Consider the following 12910-nt stretch of genomic DNA (forward strand, 5'->3'; position numbering starts at 1 on the left):
ATCAGCGGCCATCAGCAAGGCAGGCTGCAGGCAGTGGGACCCTTACACAGAAGTCACCACAACGAATCATCCTCCTTATTTCCTCTTAGGCCTTCGTCAGACCTACGCCTCACTTCCTCCAAGACCACCCCTACTCCATTTCTCTTTCTATCCACACCCTGATAAAACAGTTTGAACCCAGCACCAATGCTGTGAGCCATGCTGCTCTTCTACTTGGTCTCTTTGACACCTCAACCATTCACCTTTCTTCTCTGCATCATGTCAGCAGCTCTCTGTCAGCAGCTCTCCACCTTTGCCTGTCTGTTCAGTACGTTTGTTATCAACTTACCTCTGTCCCTCGCCCGCTTAGTGAGTGACTGTCTGCCATCTTCCTCTTCCCACACAGCTAGCTGTTCCAACAATACCTCCAGCTGACTCCCTCTGACTCCATCTCTCGGTTAATTACCGCTCCTACACGGGATGTCCCCCTCTGGCCTTGAGTTTCAAACCATTGCTGCAGATCAACTGTTCCAGAGGCCACTGCCTCCTCCTTTACCTCCGACACTGATTGAACACACAAATGGTTTTCGACCTCGCTCTCTTATCCCCGTTTATGTCTGGCCTCCGACAGCTGTGGTCTAATCAGCTGCTGATTATTCTTCCTGTTTTAAACGATGTATTACGTTTCTCTCCCTACGTTCAGTGACTGAAAATGGCGTTCAGATCTCCTCCTGCCAAGATCACCCCTGATGATGTACCACCTCCAAGCACCTCCTCCCCCTTTTAAGCTGTATTCAGCTTACTCCAACGTTTTTTACTTCTACTGACGTATTCCGGTTAATTTCTGAACATTGAGCTCCTTTCAGCTAATGTTTGGAAGATTCAGATATTCTTGCTTACATTCCAGATACCATTTAGCTGTTTCATGCCAATATCAGCTAATTCCACCTTTATTTTTAAATTAATCCAACTTTTACAGCCTAATTCAGGAAACCCAAGCTCTACTCACTTACTTTTGGTACTTTAAGACTGTTTCTGCTTGTTTTAGCTATTGGTCTGCTGGACTTTTATACTTATTTCATATTCAAAATTGTTCCATCTCGTTTAGATTGTATCACATTTATGAGTTCCACACCTGATGACAACGTTCACACACTTAGGCATTCAAATCTTTTTCATTCACATGCACAGCCGGCCCCGTTGTGATAAAACAATACACAAGTCTGTTGTATGGAAAAAAAAAAAAAACAGAGTCCAGACTTGTCCTTGCCTTATACAACAGCGCCCCCTTTCGGTCAGGATATGGATGCTCCAGTCAGTCCGAGTCACCTGACACTCACAGAGACCAGCGCACACACTTTCACCTAGAAGGACAGAGCAAACCAAAAAAGAAAAGGCTGCACCTTCCCCCACACCAGTATAAACAGGGAGATCTAACAAATCTCCTCTGTCAGCCTCACACACACAGCTTCAGGCCCCCCCACCCCCACACACGAGACTCACATACACACAGACTCACAGTCACAGCACGGCACGGTACGACAATATCCTATCCCTAAAGCGATCCCAGATCACCGGAAATTTGGTACTAAGTCCCAGACTGTAACGTTCACTTCGACTAAATTAACAATTGCGCTTAATTTAGCGGACAGTCAACACCCGCGGTGGAAAGACGCGCCCCACAGCCCCCGAGTCCCAGACTCGTTAAGTTCACCTCGTCAGGTGAACCCTTTAGCGGCCAACCTCGCTGAAAACAAAGTGAACGTTTTTTCTATATATTTTTTTTAACGGCAGACTCCACGGCCTTCCTCCGCCACAATTCTAAATCGTGTTCTATCTAAACAAAGCCATGCACAGGACACACACACACTTACACGCATGCGGCCAAGCACGCACGTGTCGTGCACACCCCCAAGTCTGAATACAAGTAATCTGTACGTCAGAAGTTCCACTAATCACTTTATATTAGCTTATCAACCATCTTTATTCAGGAGATGGTACGAACACACCAACAGAGGAATTTGAATTTGGTTTGAATTTGGTTTGAATTTGGTTTACGGCCGAATAGCCAGTACTCCGGACCTTAAGGTCCAAACAGTTAGCCAGCTTACCTGAAATTTATCGGGCCCAGTTCCTCTGCGTGTACACCGCAAACCACCTCGATCCAATTTGTTCTGTCCGCCAGCTGCACGTTCGGGGTCACCATTTGACGTGGCTGAGAGCCACTAATGGTGTTCAAAACAGCTGATACGGGCCACCTTAGTTCAAAAGATTTATTGGACAACAAATTACAAGTATTTAGAGTTCATAAAATCAAATTACATGTATGCATACAGGAGCATTTACCAAAAACCGACCTGATCAGATGAGTTCCCCCGCAAATGCTGCTCTTTCCCTCTCGTGTCTGGACCTTATCACAGATTTGAGCAATCGGGCTCTCTGATTGGTTTAAACAACCCGTTGTCATGGTTACGGGGCTCTTCTGCTTTGCCAGATATGCCCTTGAGGTTACATATCATAAATAATTGTATTGCTCTTGTTAGTCAAACCCTGGTGTTTTGCTGTGAAGATCCTCTCCTCTAAACTGATAACAATTGTTAAACGATTAAATGCTACTTTCTATTATCTTACTAATTTTATTTAGTCAAACTATATTAAGTCTAAGTTAGAGAAATGTGTTCTAGATTATTTTATGTTAATCAGTCCGTGTGTGTGTGTGTGGGGGTTACTCAGTGAGTGGGGGCTTCCCCTCTCAGTACAGCAACCGTCCTGCTGTAAGTAAACAGTATCTTACCTGCCATGGCCCCGTTGTGATTCGCTTGTAAATATATCAAAATGTAAATTTCTAAGATTGTAAATCTATAAGATTGACCCTAACTAGGGTGAGATTATATATATAAAGTGGATACTCATGCAAATTAATTGATTAACATTTAAATGATTGTGAGGAAACTCTAAAGAAAACCGACACACACACACATGATATAACATGAAATTTGAATGCTTGATAGGAAATATAAAAAGGTATAAAAATATGAAATCCAACACTGCCCATGCCACAAGCGCTCATGCAACCCCATACCATCAGTGATGCAGGCTTCTGAACGGAGCGTTAATAACAACTTGGGCTATCCTTGTCCTCTCTGGTCCGGATGACATGGCGTCCCAGTGTTCCAAAAATAACTTCAAATCGTGACTCATCTGACCACAGAACAGTCTTCCATTTTGCCACACTCCATTTTAAATGACCCCTGGCCCAGTGCAAACGTATGAGCTTGTGGAGCTTGCTTAGAAATGGCTTCCTCTTTGCACTGTAGAGTTTCAGCAGGCAACAGTGGATGGCACGGTGGATTGTGTTCACTGACAATGCTTTCTGGAAGTATTCCTGAGCCCATTCTGTTATTTCCTTGACAGTGGCATTCCTGTTTGAGGTGCAGTGATGTTTAAGGGCATGGAGATCACGAGCATCCTATAGAGTTTTAGTGACTGATCCCAAAACAGGTTACTTAATACATATTTTTATATTCTGTTCAAGATGAGAATAGGGTGTAAAAATGCTCCCTCCTAGTCAGGTATGAGTCCCTTCTTCAAGTGGAGGAGTACAAGCACCTTGGAGATGAAGCAGAAGATGGACTGATGGACCCAGGCCTCATTTTCAGAGGGTGGTGCTCTGGTCTGTGGTGATGAAGAAGCTGAGGTGAAAGGCAATATTCTGGATTTATTGGTGGTTTGGACAGATCAGGATGCTAGATAGATTAGGAGTGGAAGAGTGGCACTAGAGAAAGGGAGGTCTGGGTTTTCCTCCTGGACCTGCTGGCTCCATGACCTGATCATGAGTAAACAAAAGAAATGGATGGATGGATGGATGGATGGATGGAGGGGCAGCTGTGGCTGAGTGGTTAGAGCAGTCGTTCTTAATGCAAGAGTTGGGGGTTCAATTCCACCAGCAGTCACATGCCGAGGTGTCCCTGGGCAAGACACTGAACCCTTTATTGCCTTCGATGTGTGCCCCATCAGCGTATGAATGTGATCTAAAGCACTGATTAATCTTTGTATAGATACTGTATATTAGAGTGCTGTATGAATGGGTAAATGAGGGCACAAATTGTAGTGTAAAGTGCTTTGAGTATCTTAAGATAGATAGGTGCTATATACAGTAAGTACACAGTCCATTTACCATTTATGGATGGATGGATGGATGGATGGATGGATGGATGGATGGATGGATGGATGGATGGATGGATGGATGGATGGATGGATGGATGGATGGATGGATGGATGCCAGTAGTCTATGGATGGATGGATGGATGGATGGATGGATGGATGGATGGATGGATGGATTCTCTAACACTGATCTGAAGCCCTCAGGGGGTCCTGAATTACAACAGTTCAGGCCACTTCCATCTAAAGTGTTGGTGTCAAGTTGATATTTATTAAACCTTCAAAGCTCACATTTCAATATTCACACTAATTTAACTTTAAATCACATTTTTATAATGAAGAGTCTAACTAGAACTAACTATTTCTTCCTAAAAGTAAGTAAAGTACAGACATCAATATCCCGTCTACTGTTTAGTTGTTACATATTGTCTAATTGTTTTGGTGAATTTACACCAGGAATCTGTTTTTTCTCTTTTCTAATTCACAGACAAAATGGGATTGGGATCGGATCCATGTGTGCACGGATTGGGGGTGTCTTGGCCCCCATGATGTATCTTCTGAGGACCATCAGTCCTCATGCTCCCATGGTTGTATCCGGTCTCTGTCCACTGCTGGGCTCTGCTCTCACCCTCCTGCTGCCTGAGACGGCCAACAAGCCCCTGCTCGACACAATTGACGATGTTGAGGGAGCCATCCTAAGGTTGCATTTTACAAATTTTACCATTTATTACTTTTTCAAAACTTACTCTATCTCCTCACTGCAAGATTGTCTGAGGATTTGTTGATTCTGGCAGGAGGGCTGCACCAGTGTTCTTAAAACTTTCAGTCCATGAGATCTTGCTATTGCTGTCAGCTTTCTCACTGCCATTAAACACACCACACAGAAGACGTACATCACATTCAAACCACACAGCAGCTTCTTTGTGTCAATGTAGTTTGGAACTTTGCAAAACATGCTGACTACATTTTGTAAAGCTGAATTTAGCTAAATTCATTCATTCAACCTTTATTTATGTAGCCGGGCGGTAGATTTATATTTTTTACTTTAGTTGAATAACTCCACTTTAAGGTATTGAGGTGTTGATTTACATTTTTGTTTACAACATAAATGCTATTGTTAAGATATTTCCTATTTAGACTGGTCTTATGTTTTGATCTGCTCAGAGACGGGATTATAATAAAATTGTGACCCGGTTCTAACTGGGTTAAACTTGGCCAGAAAACTCTTAAGAGAGTCTCCCTGATAATTGAATATCTGTCAAGAAATAATTTAATCAGCTTGCCACATCACGTAGGACAGGCTTTAAAGCACCGTCTCATGTTTTCCTTACACGTCAGTCCACATAAGACCACACTTAGTCCTGCACCCTCATACACTGACAGGTTGAGCTCCACCTTCTGCGAAGGGCGGCGTCTAGGGCCCTATAAATTAATGATGACACGAGACATCAGGGCTCTTCTTCTGGGTCTGTGAACGCGTCACAGACTGAATAGAGTCCAGTGCTGTAAATTGTAATCTTTTACTGCCTTTTTCTAATATAATTGATAAAACTTAATTGACGTTTCCTTGATTTATTGATTAGTATAGTTGCCACTTCTGAGGAGGGTTCGAGCCGGGGGTAAAGACGTGAGCTAGGGGGGTTTCCGGATCTGGTAGCCCGCAGCAGCTCCCATCTTTAACAGTTGGTTAAGTAATTTTGTTTTGTTTATGCCATTTTATTTATCTGCATATTTTGCACACTCAAGTATGTTTTATTGTAGGCCTCTGTTGTACAGTTTGGCCACCAGAGGGCAGTGCTTAAAATCTATTACTGTTCTCCCAAGACTGGGTATAAAATGCATCTTGGGACTCCCTGTTTGCTGTACTTTGCTTGGAGGAGAACCGTGATTTGTCAAAAGGCACTAATTCTTGCAGAAAATCGGAGGCCTGCATGTGTGGTGCAGAGCGGTCATTTCATTGGTGTAAGAATAAGATGCGAGATTATCTCTGTACTCCAGCATGCAAAGTGAGCTGAGGTATTGCTGTGGAATCCAAAGGCCACTGCCGTATTTCCTTGTTTGTTTGTTTGTTTTTTTGTTTTATGTTATCTCTTATTTTATTCTGTGGTTACCAAAAGTTCAGCATAAGTCTGTTCTGGTTGTTGAAAAAGAGAGAGAGAGACAAGACGTTTTTGTTTAACTTGTCTTGACTGTAAATAAAATGCTGCACATTCAGAACCCCAGTTATTGTGTCCTGTGAGGTTAACTATTTCCCGGGCTACATTTATACAGGTTAATCCCATTGAGCTTCAGGGACTCATTACAAGAGAGACCTGATTTTAACAAAGAGTGATGACAACAGTTGAACAACAAAGACAACAATAGTCAATCATAAAGGATGCGTACAAATTGAGATTTTTTTAACAAGTGAAAATAAAATGATATTTAAAAGAAAATGTAACAAAAAAAAAAACAGCTATGTTGTAAGGCAATGTAGAAAACTAAAAACAAGAACATGCCTGCGTTGGTTTTTCCCAGGAACATAAGAGATGTTTAAAACCACTTAGACATGTCAATGTTGAGAGTTTCAGATCTTTTTACAAGATATTCCAGGAAACAGAAGCAGAGTAGAAGGCCCTTTTGCCCAGTTCAGTCTGCACTGAGGGAACACTGCAGGTAATAATGTCCTGAAAGTGCACGATGTAGCTGCACTCACGCAGTGACATGTAGGCGGATGTATGAAGGCAGCAGACCAAGAAGTGATTTAAAGATGAAAATGTACCAGTGGGAGAGTCTGTGTGAAGTTAATTATGTCCAGTTAACCAGTGAATATAGGGTGAAATGACGGGTACGGTAGATATAGCCAGTTATGAATCTTACGCCCCTTTTCCACTGTTACAGTGTGGATCAAGTCAGTTCGGGTCAGCTCAGATCGGCTTGTGTGTCGTTGTGTTTCCATTTAGGCGGGGACCAGAATCCAACTGGTCTTACCACCTGGTGCCGGTAGCACTCTCTTAAGCTACTTACTAGCCACCACTAAACGTATTAGAAGAAGAACACCTTGAAAGTTTTGTCACAAGATGTTGTGGAAGAGATGTCATGCTCTAATGGAGTACCTCATGAGCTGTAACTTTTAAACCTGATTCATAATCCTACCTTACTGCCTTCCTGCTGCTTTAAACCCATGTGTTTTTCATTTTAGTATAGATTTTTACAATAAAGATGTATTAAAAATATCTTCACTTTTATTATTTACAGATATGCACAAGGTTCATGTTATAATTACAAAACATCACACTGTGCTATAATCTTTGAAACTGCTTTTACAAGAAGACTTGAAAACAATTAGATTAAATTTTGTCCTTAAATTTTAAAGGTTTGTCTTTCATTAAATTTAAAAACATAAATTTATTACTTATTAATCTAAAAAAGTTAAGTCTGGTCCTCTGGACATTCACAAAACAAACAAACAAAAAACATTTAGTTTATTTATTATAAACTGTATTGTTTGTTTTGTGAGTGTCCAGAGGACCAGACTTAACTTTTTAGATTTTTCTACCTGGATTATTGAGCAGCATCAGGATATTAATTAATAAATAGTCAGTTGGTCTGTGAACACCATGGGGTCCTAGAAGAGTTGAAGAGGAGGCTGTTGATGTCTGTGCCTCCCTGGTGAAGATGCTGCTCCCACAACCCTGAAGCAGAAGATGATGGATGGATGGATGGATGGATGGATGGATGGATGGATGGATGGATGGATGATGGATGGTGAAGGAGGAGACCATCAAACAGCAGGAGTGGTCAGTTCAGGTGAACTCCTGCCTGTTTGCTTCAGATCAGCTGTTCAAATCTCTGCAGGTTCAAATAAAAGGTGCACCAGGACTTTCAGCTGAATCTCTCAGGCCACAGTTGTACGGCTGATAACTGATAAATGATAACTGATAACTGATAACAGACAACTGTCTTTTCTGAATTTTTGACTGTTTTTGTCTCACTTCATCCTAGAACCAAAAAATTTATAACAACAGTTGAGCAGATTCTGGTAATCTTTTCTTAGGATCCATTAAAGATCAAATGCAACTGGAAATTCTTCTCAACTTCCAGTATGAATTTAAACAAACACTATCTGCACTTAACATTGTAAAATTTGTTTATGAAATTTAATGTTCAAGGACACCACTTAAGAAAAAAAATGTTTAATATGAAAAGTAAGAAGTGAAAAATGTAGAAAAATAAAAACTACTGCGTCCAACTAATGATTGTGTATCTGTGTGTCCCTCGTCTCACGGGCTTCATCCAGAAGAAGACACAAGTGTTGTTCCTGCTGTGTCCGCTTCAGTTCTTCATGTTCATTCAGTGATGAAATAAGACTTTTCTTTACTGGACTCTTTTCTCTTTCTCTTCACTAGAAACAAGAAACAGGTGGTTAATTCAAGCTACATACTGTTTTTGAATAAATGCATGAAACAAAGAAAGGTGCAGCTAACAGCTATAATAGATATATTAATAATAATAAACTGATCAAATAAGTAAATGAAAAATAAATTGATTTAAAAATAATGAAAATAATATAATAATAACAGTGGACATATGAATCAGAAAGTATTATACAGATGCAGATATTCTTTATTGTCATTCGCACCACACGTGGTACATGTGGTGGATCAAAATTATGTTCACAGGGTCCCAGTTACATCCAACAATAAAATATAAAAGAAAAACAGTAATAAGATCTAAGATATGAACTAAGAAAAACATCAACTAAAAATATGATAAGCTCTAATAGCATAAAAACATTAAACACAATACGCCGAACAGCAGCACGGACATGAGTCTGTGTGAACAGACGAGCACGAATGAACACAGCAACATGAAACAGATCAGCAGCAACATGAAACAGATCAGCAACAACATGAAACGATCAGCAGCAACATGATGTGATTTTTCAGTGATTATTCTGGTTAGATATTCATAAGGCTGCACAAATTCAAGTTCATGTTGCTGTGTGACATATTGTTTTAATTGTTTACTGCTATTAGTGCTTATTATTATTAGTAGATGTTTTTTAGTTGATATTTTTCTTAGTTCATATCTTAGATCTTATTACTGTTTTTCTTTTACATTTTATTGTTGTTTGTGACTGGGACCCTGTGTACATAATTTCATCCCAATTCAGTATTTATTCAACATTTATTTTTTTTTACTTTAAAAATAAAATAAAAGTAAGTCCTTATTGGCACGAATAAAGTGATGTGGAACATGTTGCATCTGTTCTTACCGAGCAGAGAAGGCTGCAGCGTTGTGCTGCTCTGTGAGGTGCAGGTGGGCTGTTATGGAGCTCTGTCGACGTTCTGACGAACGGTCACTTGCTGAAATACGTTCTGGATAAAATATAGTGAGAAACGGGACTGGAGGACAGTTAGCGTTTATGCAAATTAGCTTAGCATCGTAGCACCGATGTTGTCCTATTATGGCGTCAGCCTCTTTTGTTAGTTAAAAATATGTTCAGAACCGATGGGATGAGTCACTTAAAATATGTTTAAAGTTAGAAAACACTCACCATCTTCTATAAATGATTCAAGTAGAGCAGTAACCGTGTCCAAACCACCCCTCAATTGCTCCATCTAGCTCGCTTTGACTTTTTTCATCGGCCACCAAGCACAACAACACCTGCACCTCTGCATTTGACCACGGCTTTGATATTATTGTTTTTGTATAGCTTCAAAATACTAAAAGATACGCTCCTTGTGTTATTGCTAATGGTAAGCGGTAGAGAAAAATGGCGGATCGGGTTGTTTGGAAAGACTCCACAGACTCCTCCCCCAACCAATCAGTGACCAACAGTGTTTCTGACGTCACGGCTCGGCTCACTTGGACCCCTTGAGAAGCTGGGCCAGAATTCTGGGAGGTGAGCTGGTCCCAAGAACCATGGAAAAGACCTCAAACACATTTCAAGCCGTAAATAACCGTCCCGCGCCGTGACAGTGGAAAAGGGGCATTAGTGCACCATAATAAACAGCATCCAACATCTGTAGGGTACTTGTGGAGGTGTTCATGTAAATAATGTCACCATAGTCGATGGAGGGAAGGAAAGTTGCAGTCACAAGCCGTTTCCTAGCATTCAGAGTTAGACAGGATCTGTTTATGAAAAAGAAACCCAATTTAACTTTCAGTTTCCATACTAGATTTTTTGCACATGGAGCTTAAAAAAGAAATGCGGAATTGTCCAAGATACCCAAATATTTGTAGGAATAGACAAACTCAAAAGGGACATCATTCGAGAAAGTCAAAGGAAGAACTACTGGAACTGACTTCCTGTTTAAAAAAAAGCATCTGTTTGGTTTGGTCGACGTTTAGGACAAGTTTGAGATGGAACAAATCTGACTGGATGTCAAAAGCGGATTGCGAAAGCTGGAAAACCTTGGCAACTTTTTAAAATTGACAACAAACAACTCAGTCATCAGGATAGAAATGTAAGGATGCATCAGGGATTCTCTGACCTACATTACCTATATAGATTGTAAAATCAGTGGGTCCTAAGACTGAGCCTTGTGGTACACCGTTGTTGACTGTTAAATAACCAGAGGAATTACCATTATGTTGAACACATTGCCTCCGATCTGTAAGATAGTTAAAGAACCAACCAATGGTGTGTTCTGAGAAACCAATTTCTGAGAGTTTATTACATAAGATATCATGGTTCAAAGTGTCAAAAGCTTTAGACAGGTCTAAGTAAAGTGCAGCACAATAATTCTTTGCATCCAGTGCTTCAGCAATGTCATTAAAAACCTTCAGCAAAGCAGTCGTTGTGTTGTTTCCTTAAACCAGATTGATGGAGATGTAAGATGTTAAATGAGTCCAAATATGTTTTCATTTGAGAGTTTATCAGTTTTTCTAGAACCTTGGCTAAAATGCAGAGTTTAGAGATTGGTTGATAATTGTTCAGTGAGGTGGGGTCACCTCCCTTCAGCAAAGGTAGAATAAAGTCTGTTTTCTAAACGTCTGGAATGGAATTTTGGCTTATGAACAGGTTAAAGATGTGGGACAATGGCACTGCGATGATATAAGTGGCCAGCATTAAGAAATAAGGTGGAAGTTCATCTGGTCCTACAGATTTTTCAAGAGTCTAGACCTTATAACACTTTATTAATCTCATGGAGAACAGAGAAAGAGAAAAGGTGTCATTTACTGAATGGCTTTTAGAAGATGTTTGGTTTGTAGATTTTTTACTTTTAGGAGAAGTGTCTTATTTTCCATTAGTAACTGTATCAAATAAAGAACCAGAAGCAACAAAATGTTTGTTGAAACAGTTCAGGATCTTGTGCTGATTTGACACAGGAACAGAGTTAACAAGAAGTTGTGATGGAAGTTCAGATTATTGGGAGCTGCCGGAGAGATTTTATGGTTTTCCAGAATCTTTTAGGGTCATTTAGATTTTTGGAGGTCTGAGATAAGAAAAAGTTACATTTTGCGGCTTTGATGGAAGTTGTGCATTTATTCTGCAGCTGTTGAAAATTCAACCAGTCTGTGCCTGAGCCAGATTTTCTTGCTTTAGCCCAAAGCTGATCTCTCTTGTGCAGAAGGTCAGCTAGATCAGGAGTAAAGCAGGGGCTATCTCGTCCGTTTATTACAAACTGGTGAAAAGGAGCATGTTTGTTCACAAAATACATTAAACAATTTTGAAAATAGTTTTTTGCGGCTTTCACGTCGTTAGTTAAAAGAATATGATGCCAGTCGAAGTGAGATAAATCCCAAAGGAAAGCCTGTTCACAAAAATGTTTCGTATCCTTTTTTTTAATTAATCTGGGTTTAGAGTGAGGTAATTTAGTATCCCTGAGAATCGCAATAACACAATGATCACTCATACCATCAGCGAAAACACCCATACCAGGGAATTTATGAGGCATTTTTGTTCAAAAGAGGTCTAAAATAGAAGATTTTTCAGAACAATGCTTGTTTGGTCAGGTGGGAATGTCAATTATTTGGATCAGATTAAGTGACAGGCAACATTTCTTGAATTTATCACAGAGGGGGCTGTGCTTTTCCCAGTTGACATTGAACTCTCCGGCAAGAAGTATCTCTTTGAATGTCAAATTAACTAGGAAGTCTGTCAAGGAGGACAGGGTCTCAAGATTTGCTGAGGGAGGGCGATAATCCCAAGAAAGATAAGATATGGCCACCATTCAAAGTGATGTTTACTGTGTTTTGCTTCCCCGAGTGAGGTAGGCACAGGACACGTGCCATGCCCTCACCACAGCCTCTCCTCCAACGGGTCTCAAAACTAATCCTATGGCTCAGGTATTACCCGCAGCCGTTTCCTAGGACAGTTTTAGTTTTTAAGGCTGTGTTGAGATGATTCACCCAGACTGTTAACTACCTCCGATCCTTGTAACACACCCAACTTTCACTTCGTCCCTCGCCCGACCTAACAGCCAGAGTGGGGACGTTTGGCAGACGAGGGAGCGCAAGTTAACGGTAGCTCATCTACTGATTTAGCGTTATAATTGTTAATCGATCTGGTGATTTTTAGAGCCTAGGCACAAGACTCATGGGTGTTGTTTTATAATCAAAAGCTAATAAAACCGTTTAAAACCTCCCACATGCTTCTGTTTAATTGAACGAAGTTTTCCACTTCCAAGAACAAAAGGTGTGTTTGAAATAAGAATCCAGAATTTTACGTTTTGTTTTGCTTTAATCAATAACTTTTGTAGGGGAACAGCGGTATAGCACAATAATGATTACACTAGATTACACAGAGATTACATGATGAACAATTCTCACTCCTTAGTTC

General features: G+C 40.4%; 1 protein-coding gene across 1 annotated transcript in view; it reads left to right on the forward strand.

The window, feature by feature from the left end:
• si:dkey-119m7.4 (uncharacterized protein LOC560629 homolog) overlaps positions 1–5614 on the forward strand; it is a 288631-nt gene extending 283017 nt beyond the window's left edge. Inside the window, exons 9-10 of the mRNA XM_037686046.1 lie at positions 4628–4840; positions 5524–5614. Coding sequence (XP_037541974.1) covers positions 4628–4840; positions 5524–5614 — 304 coding nt within the window. The remainder of the gene's footprint in view (positions 1–4627; positions 4841–5523) is intronic.
• The last annotated feature ends 7296 nt before the right edge of the window (positions 5615–12910 follow it).

This window comes from Nematolebias whitei, chromosome 12 (genome assembly GCF_014905685.2).
Source record: "Nematolebias whitei isolate Nwh7 chromosome 12, NemWhi1, whole genome shotgun sequence".
Taxonomy (NCBI): Eukaryota; Metazoa; Chordata; class Actinopteri; order Cyprinodontiformes; family Rivulidae; genus Nematolebias; species Nematolebias whitei.